The sequence below is a fragment of the Dryobates pubescens genome, chromosome 14, assembly GCF_014839835.1.
Source record: "Dryobates pubescens isolate bDryPub1 chromosome 14, bDryPub1.pri, whole genome shotgun sequence".
In the NCBI taxonomy this organism is placed as follows: Eukaryota; Metazoa; Chordata; class Aves; order Piciformes; family Picidae; genus Dryobates; species Dryobates pubescens.
This window is the reverse complement of record NC_071625.1, coordinates 9,973,360-9,987,506: the sequence shown is the minus strand read 5'-3', so window position 1 is coordinate 9,987,506 and position 14,147 is coordinate 9,973,360. Positions and strand designations below refer to the sequence as shown.

General features: G+C 41.4%; 1 protein-coding gene across 2 annotated transcripts in view; it reads right to left on the bottom strand.

Annotated features, from left to right (window-relative positions):
- Positions 1 to 14,147, bottom strand: part of MRPL13 (mitochondrial ribosomal protein L13) — a 30,622-nt gene that overhangs the window by 3,334 nt on the left and 13,141 nt on the right. The window contains exons 5-6 of one of the 2 annotated variants that reach the window (XM_054167248.1): positions 13,887 to 13,973; positions 13,438 to 13,559 (exon numbers count right to left, since the gene is read on the bottom strand). In XM_054167248.1, coding sequence (XP_054023223.1) covers positions 13,438 to 13,559; positions 13,887 to 13,973 — 209 coding nt within the window. Of the gene's footprint in view, positions 1 to 13,433; positions 13,560 to 13,886; positions 13,974 to 14,147 lie in introns of those variants that run through there. The other variant, XM_054167250.1, reaches the window with a different exon arrangement.

Below are 14,147 nucleotides of genomic sequence, written 5' to 3'. Positions count from 1 at the left end.
AATATTTTGTCAGATGAGCACTATGAACCCACAAAAACCTTGTCTACTCAGAGAGATTTATGAACTACTTGTGAACACCAGTGGAAACCTGCTCATTGATATAGGACATAAATCCACCCACGAGTGTTGTTCTTTGATGGCAGAGCTTCTGCCCTTCCTCTGCAAAACGCTGACATTACGCATCTGGAAGAAAGGAAATGATATCTCCTGGAAGAGAGAAATTCACCCGAAGGCAAGACTTCACTTAGCTGCTTCTCTTTCTTTTTTAAAAGGTAGAACTTTGGGGGGGGAAAATTGCTGTATATGGAGAGCAGGCTCCAAGACAAGGGGAAACAGGCAGAATGTGGGAACTAGCATCTCTGAGATCTAAGCTGAAGGGCAAGGTAAGTCTTACAGGTTGACTGAAAACATGCAACATTAGTCTGGGCAGCAGATGTCTGCCATCAAGACATGTGAAAAAGAATATTTGTCCCACTAACATTTTGTACTGCACACAAAGAGAATTAAGACTCAGGCCAGTGAATTCCAGGCAAAATACTCAGCAAATTAACATCTAATTACAGCATGTAATTAGAGTGCTTCTCTCTCTTAACAAATACTTCACCACTGGTTAAAGGAACCTGAAGTGCTGGTCCTTAACTCTGATTACAGGTATTACATCTCTTAAATTCTCCCCACACTCATACCTATCAGAAGAGGAACACTGTCGATAAAAAATCTGACCATCCAGTTGCTGAACCTTACAAAAGGGATAAACCTACATGCATAGGTCAGTGACATCAATTTTTTACTACAGAAAGTAACAGGTTCTTTGTGGTCCCCACTGTAACTAGTAATGCTTTCATAGAATCATAGATTCATAGAATCAATAAGGTTGGAAGAAACCTCAGAGATCATCAAGTCCAACCTGTCACCACAGACCTCATCACTACTAAACCATGGCACCAAGTGCCACGTCCAATCCCCTCCTGAACATCTCCAGGGATGGTGACTCCACCACCTCCCTGGGCACCTCTTCTTCCCAAAACTCGGTAAAATTAAGGTATTCACATAATTGTCTTTTGATATGGATGCCAGCCCTAAACTCTTGAGTGCTGAAGAAATCAAATGGACCAAAAATTTTCTCACTTCCAGGGAAACTTTTTTGCTGTGTAGCCCAAATGCGGAAGTAAGCAAGGTCAAACTAAAGCCTACAACACAAGCGACCATTTTCTCTAGAGGACAGTAGGTAGGTTCAGTCCATTTGATAATCTGATTTCTCTCACACATATACTCTGAGCCTATCTCTTTGTAAACCAATAGTCTACAAAGCTTTTCTATTTAAGATACACTGAATTCTACACAGCTCTGAATTTGCTTTCATTTTGGAAAGAACTACTCTAATCTCTTGATCAGAAACAGCCATTAATAGTAATTTTAAGCCAGTGGAAATCCAGTCTACAACACACAGAAATGGTAACAGTATCAGAAATTAATCTACATGCATTCACAAAAAATAATAACTCTGAAATGAAGCCCTATTATGTAACAAAATAAGCCAAATGCCTCCTTAAAACGGCAAGTACGCAGCTCTGCACAATTTGTGTCTTTTTAGCCTCAACTGTAACTTCCACATCAGAGAAGCTGCCTTGCTGACAGCGGTAACACTGCTGATGCTTAATCAGTGACTGAGCACAGGAGGAAGTTGCCCTGAACAGTTGTGGAGTCTCTGTCCTCTGAGATAGTCAAAAGCTGTCTGGACACGGTCCTGGGTAACTGACTTCAAGTGTCCCCGGCTTGAGCCAAGGGGTTGGATCAGATGACCTCGAGGCCTTTTCCAACCAACTGCTTTGCTGCAACACAGTGATGCTGCCAAAGCCGCTTTGCAGACAAAACTGTAACTGTGTGAAACCTCCATGGACAATGGAGACAGAATTCAGTGGCAAGCTTTAGCCTAACGAGGTAAATCCCTTCAAGTTCAATCTCCTAAAGTCAGTGAAGAAAACAGAGCTTTCCCAGAGTACTTAAAGATCCATTTATTCCAAAGGCAGCTTTAACTACCTGTGATAAACTCATACTGAAGTTTGATGATCGTATGTGTTAGAGGACAAGTAACTTTAATCAGCTTCCATAACAACCCCCATCAAGTATAATGCAGTGCATAACACAAAGTTCTCTTGAATCTACATCAGTTTCCTTGTTGCTGCCACACAAACAGAATGAAAAAGCAGGACAAATAATGGCTGATACTTTGAAAAAACAAACGACCCCATTTTCTGGAAGAAATACTCATGAAGCTATGATCTCAGCCTCTGAATATCTCAGATTGCAAACAAACTGTACAAAAAGACTTACACAGGTCTAACTAGGATGGGACTCTCCCCATACATCAAATATTCTTTTTCAGTATAATGTGAAATGTGCTCTTCCCAGGGTATTTTTCCTGTCAAAGTGGACAGAACAGGGACCCTTTCCAAAAGTTAAATGTGTTCAATTTTCAGCTCCTGGAGTGAATATTTGTTTCCATCAAGTCAAGCAGACTGGGCTGCACAGTTCCATCTTTATTAAATTCTTGTCAGCACATTCCAGCAAGTATGTTTCCCTTTGCCTAGTAATGTTTTGTGGAGGTAAAGCAGCTTCAGAACAAAAAAAGGAAAAACAAGGGAGGGTGTTGCTCTGTAAAGGCCAAAACTTGAGTAATCATCAATCTGTGTTACACTGCAACTATATTGATTTACAAAATACAGAGGCCAACTTCATCACCTTATTTCCAGGCAAGCGAGAGAACACCTTGGAACACAGTTCTTACAGTGGTAGATGAAGAAGAGCTTTACTTGCCTCCCCAAAACAATGCTAAGGCTCTAGATTAATACATGACATGTCCTGTTTTATCTGTAAATAAACTATTGCACAATCTTTTACAGCGCTTTGGTTTTCAGACAATTCTTTATGTTTTATCTTCATTTTGAGGAACTCAGAGTTCCTCAAAATGATGTAGTTTAACCCCAGTTCCTCCTTAGAACTTCTAAATGTACTGAGATTCTCTATAACAATCACAGATTTCAAAGATCATGCAGTCCAACCCTCTCAACACTAAGCTGTGTCCCGATGTGCCAGCTCCACACACTGCTTAAACACCTCCAGATAATTGCTTTTCCAGCTACTTCCAAAAAAAGGTTACACATCTGCCTGCCTTCTTCAACCGCATGCTGCTGATAAAATAGCACTTGATAACAAGACTGCATCTTCTTTCAAACTCAAAAAACCTGGGCAGCCATCTCTCCATAAACAATCTCCCCTCAGAATGGTTTTGTTGTTACACTGCATTGTCTGAGGCATTTCAAAAGAAGCTATAGGAAGTTCCTGGAGTCACCAGCCATTTGTGCCTGCGTTCATGCCTGCTAGCTAATGGTTTTGAAGTTGCCTCTGCTAAGGAGTAAGACTGTCAACACTGCAGAAGTGACCTGTCAATACCTGCTTTTGACTCAGCAATGTACACCTGGTTTGGAAGCTTTGAAGATCTCAAATTCCATTTTTCTCTTCACCTTTGGGCAATTATCTCACCACTGGAGAACGTGACCCAGAGAGCCAGAGTCGCCAGTGCTTTCCTCAATCTCACCAGCAGTAACAATGAGCGTTCAGAAGGGATTTAACCTTGCCTCAGCACTGTAAAAGGTCAGTGCCTTCAGGCTAACTAATGTTGCACACTAATAAACTGAGAGATGAAAGCAGTGGTACAAGAGCAAAAGTTGAATAGGCTTTGTATTTGTTTTAAGATTTCACTGCTTCCATGAATGAGCAAAAACCCCACTCCAGATGCATTAAAACCCCCATAAAAATCAATAACCATCCTGTATGAAAGGCACAGCTACCTCTTCAACCTGTGCAATGCTCCCTATTACTTGACACCTTCCTTGTCTGCTAGGATTCCCATATGCATGGGTTATCCATTAAAAGCATCCTCCTTAACTGACAATTATCAGAATGTTTTAGGAGTAACTCATGCCAGAGGATTTTAGGTCTGTGCCTGCTATAGTAAACTGGCTTCTTTTTCTTTCCCCTTCCCCCCACCCCATTTCCTGCACAACAGTGGAGTTCCCCAAACAGCTGAGTGAGTTTTCAGGGTGACTGCATAGTTTTACAGAAGCTCTGTGTGATTTCTTACACTGATTTCAAGAATTCAGGTTAACAACAGAGATAAAATTTCTCCAAACATGGCTGTAAAACTAACCCACCAGGAAGTGTACTTTAATTAAAGTACACCTCTATTATCCCCAAGATTGTTAAGGAGTTAACCAGAGATATCCAGCGGCTCATACCTCTTGTCTTTTAGGAGAGTTTATAAACACAGCTCCTAACAGAAGATGACAGATAGGGGAAGACCAGTTAGTGAAAATATAATCTTGTGGATTATCACCCCACTTCATATTTAGCCCTCAGTCAGTCTCTGATCCAATGACTGAGGCAGCAGGCACCCCAGATCTGTACTACTATAACATTCTTTGTATTTATGGAAATCACAGGAATGTGGAACTATTGCTAATTGGTGACAGTTGGCTGCTTACACAGGACCATTCTATGGCTCACCATGTCCACCTGTCAACAAGAGGCTGTCTTGCCCTTCCCTCATTACAAAAGACTCCAAGTGATTTCTTTCTTTATAAAACTATTGCACAATACACACTGCATGAAGTTTGTGGTCTGATGTCATTTGTAAGGTTAGCTTACAAATACAACTATGAAACTTTGAGTACGTTAAGATCCATTTTTATAGACTAACTTAAAAGACAGACTTCACCACAGAGCCAAAATTTACTGTAAAGGCTGGAACAAGAGGAATATATATTTTTAAGGGACTCTTTGCAAGTTGTGCCAAAGTCAATAGCTATTAGGTGCACACTATAGCTGAAGGGTATTGCTGAACACATTGCATGTTTGGCTAGTCACTCTAGTAAATCAAACCTCAAGGATCAGACACGGCTATCATGCTCTCTGAGGCCAAATTGTGTGGTTACACTCAAGTAACAACACAGTTTGGAGCTGGCAAGGAGTTGAATCATTTTTCTACTCAAGATGTACCTACTATCCCAGGGCAGCGCTACGCCTCTGGTAAAATAATCAGTGAAGCTGCTAATGATATTTAAGCTGTCATTAAATTCCCAATAACCACCTTGGCCTCGACTTCGTGCTCTGCTTGGGGGAAAAAGAACCTTTTCCACATTGGTGCATTTCTCATACAGACCATTACCTTGGCTAGAAAGCACTTTTACAAGTGTAACTTATTTCACTTGGAGAATAAACCACAGTAACCGAAGCTGCATTTAGTAACAAAACAGACTCGGACAAGGTGGCTTTACCAGCACTGTTATGTCAGTACAGTTCTAGTGACTAACCCTTTCCTGCACACACAAAGCTTAAGATAAATCTTAGCTGGTCCTCACCTGCAGCTTGTTTTTCTTCCTGTATAAAACAAGCACTTGTTTTCATTTGTTAAAAAGTGTCCATAAATCAAGGCAGCTAAACCAATGCTAATATGCATTTAGGCACTCTTAGTCAAACTAAGAATGGCTTACTACAATTTAAAATAAACTGGGTAAAAAACCTTGAGTTCCCCTAAAACCCAAAGCTTTTCAGAAGTTACTGTAAATTCCAGATTTCAACCTGGGTTATATGCATTCTGCAGAATGATTTCATAGAATGATAGAATTGTTAGGGTTGGAAGGGACCTCAAGGATCATCCAGTTCCAACCCCCCTGCCATGGGCAGGGACACCTCACACTAGATCAGGCTGCTCACAGTCACATCCAGCCTGGCCTTAAAAACTTCCAGGGATGAGGCTTCCACCACCTCCCTGGGCAACCTGTGCCAGTGTCTCACCACCCTCACAGGGAAGAACTTCTTCCTGACATCCAATCTGAATCTACCCACTTCTATTTTTGCTCCATTCCTCCTAGTCCTATCATTACCTGATACCCTAAAAAGTCCCTTCCCAGCTTTCTTGTAGGCCCCCTTCAGATACTGGAAGGCCACAATAAGGTCTCCTTGGAGCCTCTTCCTCTCCAGACTGACCAGCCCAATGTACATGTAAATTCCATCCTGGCAAGACGATGCTTTTTGCACATGAAAGGGTTTAAGTGATAAATTCCACTAAAAAAAAGGCAGGAGTGTAGAAAGCACAGCAATGTGCACTTGGCTTTGTCCAAAGAATGACGTTATTCTTCAAATAAACAGAGATGTGGGTAAAGGAAGAGTGAAATGCTTTCCAGATTTACTGTCAGCACCAAAAATGAGGAGGAAAAAAAAAAAAAAGAAAAAGACAAATCTAGACATTTAAAGAAGAAAAATAAAAAATTATCTTCATTCTATTTTCATCTGGGCAAGTAGCTGAACAGTATCATATACAACCATTCTCACATTGCTTGTCAAACTCCCATTTAGTATCACAGTATCACCAAGGTTGGAAGAGACCTCAAAGATCATCAAGTCCCACCTGTCACCACAGACCTCATGACTAGACCATGGCACCAAGTGCCACGTCCAATCCCCTCTTGAACACCTCCAGGGATGGTGACTCCACCACCTCCCTGGGCAGCCCATTCCAATGATGAATGACTCTCTCAGTGAGGAACTTCCTCCTCACCTCGAGCCTAAACTTCCCCTGGCGCAGCTTGAGACTGTGTCCCCTTGTTCTGGTGCTGGTTGCTACAGAGAAGAAACCAACCCCTTCCTGGCTACAACCACCTTTCAGGTAGTTGTAGAGAGCAATAAGGTCTCCCCTGAGCCTCCTCTTCTCCAGGCTAAACAATCCCATCTCCCTCAGCCTCTCCTCATAGTGCTTGTGCTCAAGGCCTCTCATCAGCCTCGTTGCCCTTCTCCGGGCAGGTTCAAGTGTCTCGATGTCCTTCCTAAACTGAGGGGCCCAGAACTGGACACAGGACTCAAGGTGTGGCCTAACCAATGCAGAGTACAGGGGCACAATGACTTCCCTGCTCCTGCTGGCCACACTATTCCTAATGCAGGCCAGGATGCCATTGGCCTTCATGGCCACCTGGGCACACTGCTGGCTCATGTTTAGGTGGCTGTCAATCAGCACCCCCAGGTCCCTCTCTGTTTGGGAGCTCTCCAGCCACTCTGACCCCAGCCTGTAGCACTGCATGGGGTTGCTGTGGCCAAAGTGCAGCACCCGACACTTGGATTTGTTGAAAGCCAGTTAGTTTCTACTCTCACATATGGTATCAATAGAATTTGGGGGAAACAAAGTAGCTTTGGAACTTTCTTCTTGAGAGCCTTTGCAGATATCTGAAGTCAAATGTGCCCAGCTACCCATTTATTAAATCTTTTGCCTTCAACTCTAGCTTTAGCTGCAAGGTAAGCTGCCCCCAGGTAAAGCATATGAGAATCAGTAGCACTGGTGTGGTTTATGCATGCTAAAGAGAAGCTGGGAATTCATTTTAACAGTTAAACAATCTAAAACATTAGTCATAGCTCTAAGATGATTAAGCTACTGACCCTTCTCAATTAGTATCTAGTTGCCTGTGGTTAAAACAATGTAGGAGGAAATAAATTTTCTTGAAGTATCTAATTATGTGGCTTTTTGTCCACAGGAATTTAGATCCAGCTGTGGCAGCCTGAAATGTGAGATTCATTCAGTTACCTCTGAGGCTTCTGTTAAGTTAAAGTCTAAAAAAATAAAAAAGCTACCAATGATATTTAGGGAGGGTTAATGATCCCCAGTTAGTTACTGGAATTCCTAGTGAGAACCTAAAAAGCCACAGAATATGAACTTCCAGAAGTATTCCTTGAAGAGTACACTGGAACAGTATTAGGCTGTATTGGCTGGGTAGCTTTTTCCTGGTTTATACACCTTCTGCTTTTAGGAGAAATTCAGACTGGCTCAAGCCTTTCACACAAGTTTGTGTTGGCCATCTCCTCTCTGAACTGGATACATCTTCACTCTGACACATGCTAGCCCTGCTTTGTGAGAGAAGATGAGTGCTCAGGTTGGAAGAGAAGTAGTTATTCCCAGTACAGAAAACACCCCATAGCCCAACATAAGAACCAAGCACTATGACATGAGGCAGCCTCCAAACAATTCAAAACCCAAAAGGCTGTAAACACTCTGTAACTAAGCTGGAAGTGAGAAAATGGCCAGAGAATTTTTTATTTCAATGAAGAATTTTTAGAGGCTTATAAATAAAGTCAAGATGGTCCCCAGAAAAATTGCTTAAGACCTCACCATCTTTGGAAGAAACAAGAAACGTTTGCCTTGGGTTTTCCCCCCCTGCCCCAAGCTTCTCTATATAGATGAAGTAATCATGCTCCAGTTTTTCATTTATTATACCTTATGTCATGCTTGAGAAAAAAAATCCACCACATTTTACAAACTTGGTATTAACTAATCTTTGTAGCACTAAAATCATCTGAGGAAATGAACAGACAAACCCAACCTTCATAAACTAGCAGCATCTCACATGGCTGAAAGTACTGTTTATTACATAATTTTAGGCACGTATCCAGGATGTATCTGGCTGCTGCTTCAGCTTTTTCAGCTCTTACTACTACATCCCAGAAGGAATTTGAGTAAAAATAGGAACTTACACTACAAACAGTAGAACTGGGCAAGACAGTAACAGTTGCAGTTATCTTGTAGGTCAGCAAATGGAAAGGGCAACTGTAGCTGAGGCAATCTCTTAATCCAAAAGCCTTTCTGTTTACCAATGCCTACAACAAATTTGTTTGCAAGGAACATCAGCAGCAGGCTTCAGGTTGCCTGAGCTTGGCAGGGCTGGCTTTAAGGAACACAAGCTATGAAGGAACTGGAAGTAGAAGTTACAATCACTGTATCATTAGCACAGGATGTATATGAGGATTATCAGAGCCAACTGTGGTTGACAGGTGTCCAACATTCTTGTGTGTCATCACCTACAATTTTTTCTTTCTGCAAATATTGTGATTCTTTGCTCTCAAAGGCATGGAGCATTGTTGATGAACTACCAAGAATCTGTGGACCATGCCATGGAGGTGACACACAGCATCAGTACTAGGACCCTGCCCAGCCTGTGCTGTTCATCTGAAACAGAATGAGAACTTCAGACCAGGTACTGTGATCCTCTGCCTCAAAGTAAGATGTATGAATGGGGGCCAGAAATCAGGCAATTTACTCAGAAAAATAAACATTAAAAAGCTGTTTGGTTTCCATAAACCAAACTTCAGAGTTTACAATACATAGAGTTTTGAAAATGCCAAAATTGTTCAAGTAGTTTTTCCCCCAGAAAGACAAGCAAGAGGCTGTCTGGCCTGAGGAGAGTTCCTGTGAGGCTGGCAGTGGAACAGGCACTCAGTATGCACTGCAGCACCAGCCCCACTGCACTCCTGGAAATCAGATGGCTCTGTGTTCTGAAGGGAGACTCTGAGGAATGCATCCATCTAACTGCAACAACAGAGAGCTGCTGTTCTAGCTATAGAGTAACATTCTTATTTAAATACTTCTTCAAAAACAATTTCCTGCCTTTAAAATTGAAAAAAAAAATAATATATATATACCCAGACAGTTAAACAACTTCAGAATGGTACATACAGGAAAAACTGCACATGAATCTGATGTGTTCTTGCTTGTATGGAACAGAACTGTTTGCTTAGTCATGTGTGACTGGCAAATTCTGTGATGATTTCTGTTTAAAGCTCATTTAAAAGACATATAATCAAACTTCAAATACACCTGAAATAATGGTTTCATTTAGGGAAAGAAGCTACAACATCAAACTCAAAGGAATCAGGTTTTGATCTTTCTCCCTTCTGTGTGTGGAAAAGAAGTAATTTAACTTTCCTGTGTCTAGAGTTTTCCACCATGCTTATTCTGGGCCTCTCCAATCTAAGAGAGAAGTCCTGCACAGTTTGGGAAGTCAGTTGATTAAGGTTAGGGATGAAAGGAAAGAATGCTCCAAGAAAATCTCTCACTAGAAATATCCTGACATATAATTCTGCTTTTGCAAAGAAGGATCCTTCTTAAGTCTAATCATGAACTCTGCTGTGAAGGAAGAAGAGGTAACAGGAAGGCTCTCCACTCTGAGAAACCATTTGCAAGGTTTCCCCAGTTTCTCTGTTAAGTAGTCAATTTGTATGCCATGTGTTTGTCTGAGGTGTGTCAGTCACTAACAGCAAAACAGCCTTCTAAAAATTAAATCATCTGTAGCAAGACATTTGTATGCAATATACAGGTGGAATTCCACAGATCATCCCAGTAGCTCTCTGTTGTACCATCTCCAGTATATGCCTGGCCTTCTTGAACTAGGGAGGCTAGAACTGGACACAATAGCCAGATGTGGTCTCACCAGGGCAGCATAGAGGGGGAGAAGTCTTCTCCCTTGACCTGCTAGCCACACTCCTCTTAATGCACTCCAGGATACCACTGGCCTTCTTGGCCACAAGGGCATATTGCTGTCCCATGGATAACTTATTGTTCACCAAGGTCCTCCTCCATGGAGCTGCTGGAGGACACAGTCTCAAGCTGCGCCAGGGGAGATTTAGTCTGAAGTTAGGAAGAAATTCTACAGAGAGAGAGTGATTGCCCATTGGAATGGGCTGCCTGGGGAGGTGGTGGAGTCGCCATCATTGGAGGTTTTTAGGAGGAGACTTGATAGGGTGCTTGGTTGATTAGGTGGTGTGGATAATAGGTTGGATGCGATGATCTCAAAGGTCTCTTCCAACCTGGTCTATTCTATTCTATTCTATTCTATTTCTATTTCTATTTCTATTTCTATTTCTATTCTATTCTATTCTTTCCAGCAGGTCAACCCCTAATCTGTGCTGGTGCATGGTATTGTTCCTCTCCAGATCAATAGGATTGTAACAGTGACTGCTACAATTCCCTTCGTTCTGTTTTACTTGTCACAGCAGAAAGTTATTTCACCGAATATCCTCAGTTCTCTTTTATTTAACAAGTAAGCCCTTTCCCCCATAGCATTCTGACTGCTAGAGGATCAGCCTAACTCCTTTGTTTGCTCAGTCACCACGAAAAGCATTATTGTTTTTCCCATTACTTCAAACTGGAAGCTCTGTCTAACATCAAAACTACCAGAGAAGTGAGCTGAAGCTCATCTATCTGACACGAATATTTGACATCTACAATGGTCTGGTTGCAGGTCAGGACAAGAACCTCACAACAGCTATGAGCCCTGCAGCTAGTGGTGAGATGGTAGATAACCCCTTTCACTCTTGATCCCTCTGCTGTGATTTACTAGCTTCTGAGAGCAGAAAAGAAGGCAGGATTTAAATTTCACCACAGCAAAGATATGGTAACAGTGTTAGAGATGTCCTCTGCTTTTTAAAGTGGTTCTGGAGTAACTGACTGAAGGGAAACTTCTGGCCCAGTCTCTCAACTTGGAGCACTGAAGTTATTCAAAACTCCCTTTTGTTTCTCCATACTCCACCAAGAGCCCACCAACTCCACTCCTCTCCAGAATTCCCTCACACTCATTTCAGATCCTCTATTCCATCCCTCTAAAGTCCATTGCAGTTCTCAAGAGAATACCCATTTGAGTTCCCCCCTCTTCCCATAGGAGAAGCAATATGATCCTCAGCTGAAAGCACGCAAACCAGCTGTATGGCTTCTAAGGCATTAGCACTCTGTAACAGTTACCTCTGTAACTGGCATGAAGTAAAAATACCCCAAAAACTATACAGACAGCACTCATCAAAATCAGAAGAGAAAAAAAATCTTTCAATTGATATTTTCTGTGTCCCCTGAATTCCTCTAGAGGGAATGGTTCCAAGAAATTGCAGGAAGGGAACTTGTATCTTCAATATTGTGTTCTTACCTGCAGATTTTCCCCAAGGATCAGCACGCTCAAGTAATTTTCACAATGCTAACATGAAGCTATTAGGAAGCTTATTTTGACAGCAATGACTAAATTGGATGGCTGAAAGTTTATTTGTCCTCTGCTACACACACCTACCATGTCAACACAATTAAGGTGGTCCAGTGCTGAGGAGATGAGCACAAGCAAGATGTGCATGTGGACAAACAAAAGCATTTCAAAAGCTCTGTCAGCATAACATTGTTTCCTTTGACAAAAAGGGAGCAAAAGGGACAATCCTAATTGGTTAAAGCTGAGTGCCAGACTTCAACTCAGTGCTAAATTATCATGTGGTAACCTTTATTAAAGACAGTTACATATGAGAGTATAATCTGCCATACAGCATGAGAGGCTTTAATGTGCTGTAGAATTCTGGTCATTGGTGCAGAGCCCAAATTTCTTCAGGGCTAATCCGAATGAAGTCTCATAGGAACCAGGAAATCTCAACAAAAAAGAATATATCTACTTCCACTCTGAAGAGGGCTTAAAGCATTAAGCTATCAAGACACCTAAGAACTCACATCCTAACAAGACTCATGAGAAATAAGCTGCTGCTATCATTTCAAGAGCTGAACTCTGTCCACGTGTAGCTAACACCTGGTTCAGTGGAACTGAATCAATCAGATGACATACTACTACTTGAGACCCATACCAGGGTCTACTTTCTGGGGTTAGTGTAGGAGTAAGTACACACAAACACTTTTTTACAGGACAAAGAGAAACAGAACCTTTTAAAGACTACTACTGAAATAAAAGTATCATTAATCTAACTGAAGACAGACCACCAAGTTGGTCCTGTTGTTAGTTTATTTACACCTTTCCCCATCTCCCCACTAGTTAAACTGCAACTTGAATTTCATTATAATAATAAAGAAAGGGGTTATCTTTCAAAACTTATTTCTCAGCTGACTACCATGATGGGATTCTGAGCTTAAAAAGACTTCAAAAATACACAGAAGAAAAATTATACTGGTTCTAATCAAAAAATGTCCCCAATAGAAGACGTTTTCACTAGCAGTTTGCCTCAGCGCTGTATGTGGTGGCATAAAGCAAACCACAAATACTCATTCATATGCCACACAACCACTGTGGAAATGATTTTGTGTGTGGAAAAGAAAGTATTTATCAAAATAAATGTGTGGTATGTTCCCTGCCAAAGATCTACTCTCCGAGGTGTAATTTAGCAGAATTCTTTCCTTTCCTCTGGAGAAAGTCTGATGGGTTCCCTCCCTTCAGTGAATCATTCCCTCAGAGCTGCAAGCTGTTTCATTTGGCTATGGCTCATGGTTACATATTATACAGCACTCAACTCAAATGGGGTAAATTAGGGTTTTTTTCACTCATCCTTTATTTTATGATGAAGAGTTGCAAACATGATTTGAAGTAAAGCTTTTCTCATTAAAATGAAGGCCAGAAATACAAAAAAACAACTCAGCAACACCCCTTTCTAATATGACCATTCTTTGCCTTACTGACCTCCTCTCTCCAGAAATAGGTGATAAAGAAAGGAAAAAAGTATTACTTCTGTACTTACTGATAATGTGTGAGCCTACCCAGCACATATTCAGTCAAGTGTCCTGCTCTCAAAAGCTGAGATACTTACGGAGTCCAAACCATTGGAAAGGCAGCAATTTCTTCTGGAGTGTATTCATCTAACCTCTTAGGGACTACACGTGGCTGAGGAATCTCTTGTAGAAGATTCTTCTGTATATCTTCTGGAATAACCTGAGATAGGTGAGAATAGCTTTAGCTACCTGAGTTTTTAAACCCCCACCCTCCTACCCCAAATCCAGACCAAAATTTGGTCATGCATGCATGCTTTAAGCTAAGTGTGTTTGACCTAAGCACAGAAGACAGTCTCGTGCATTTCTTAAATCTCACACTTCTGTGAAATGAAGAAAAAAAAGCATCAACTATATTTAGATACATAAATAAAAAGCAGCTTGATTTTGCTTAACTGACCTACTTATGACAAAAGTTTTGCTATTGCTAACACTCCTTTTTCACCTGCAAATCACACAGGAATGAAAATGTAACTGCATGACTACTCACATCATCTGGGAACAGGTGCAGCCTCTGCATCAGAGTTCTTCTCTGAAGGTTTTTTGGAAGCATTCTATAAACAGTAATTTTAACAATCTGAGGAAATATAACATGGTAACACATAATCAGACAGGCTACAAATAATATGAATAGGGTAAGATGTGTTTGCCCCTGCCCAATCCAGTAGTTACTGAACCTCTCTTCAGTCAACCTCTTCCATGCTGAGGAACTCTGACACCACATTCAGAAGGTGCTCTAGACTTAATCTTT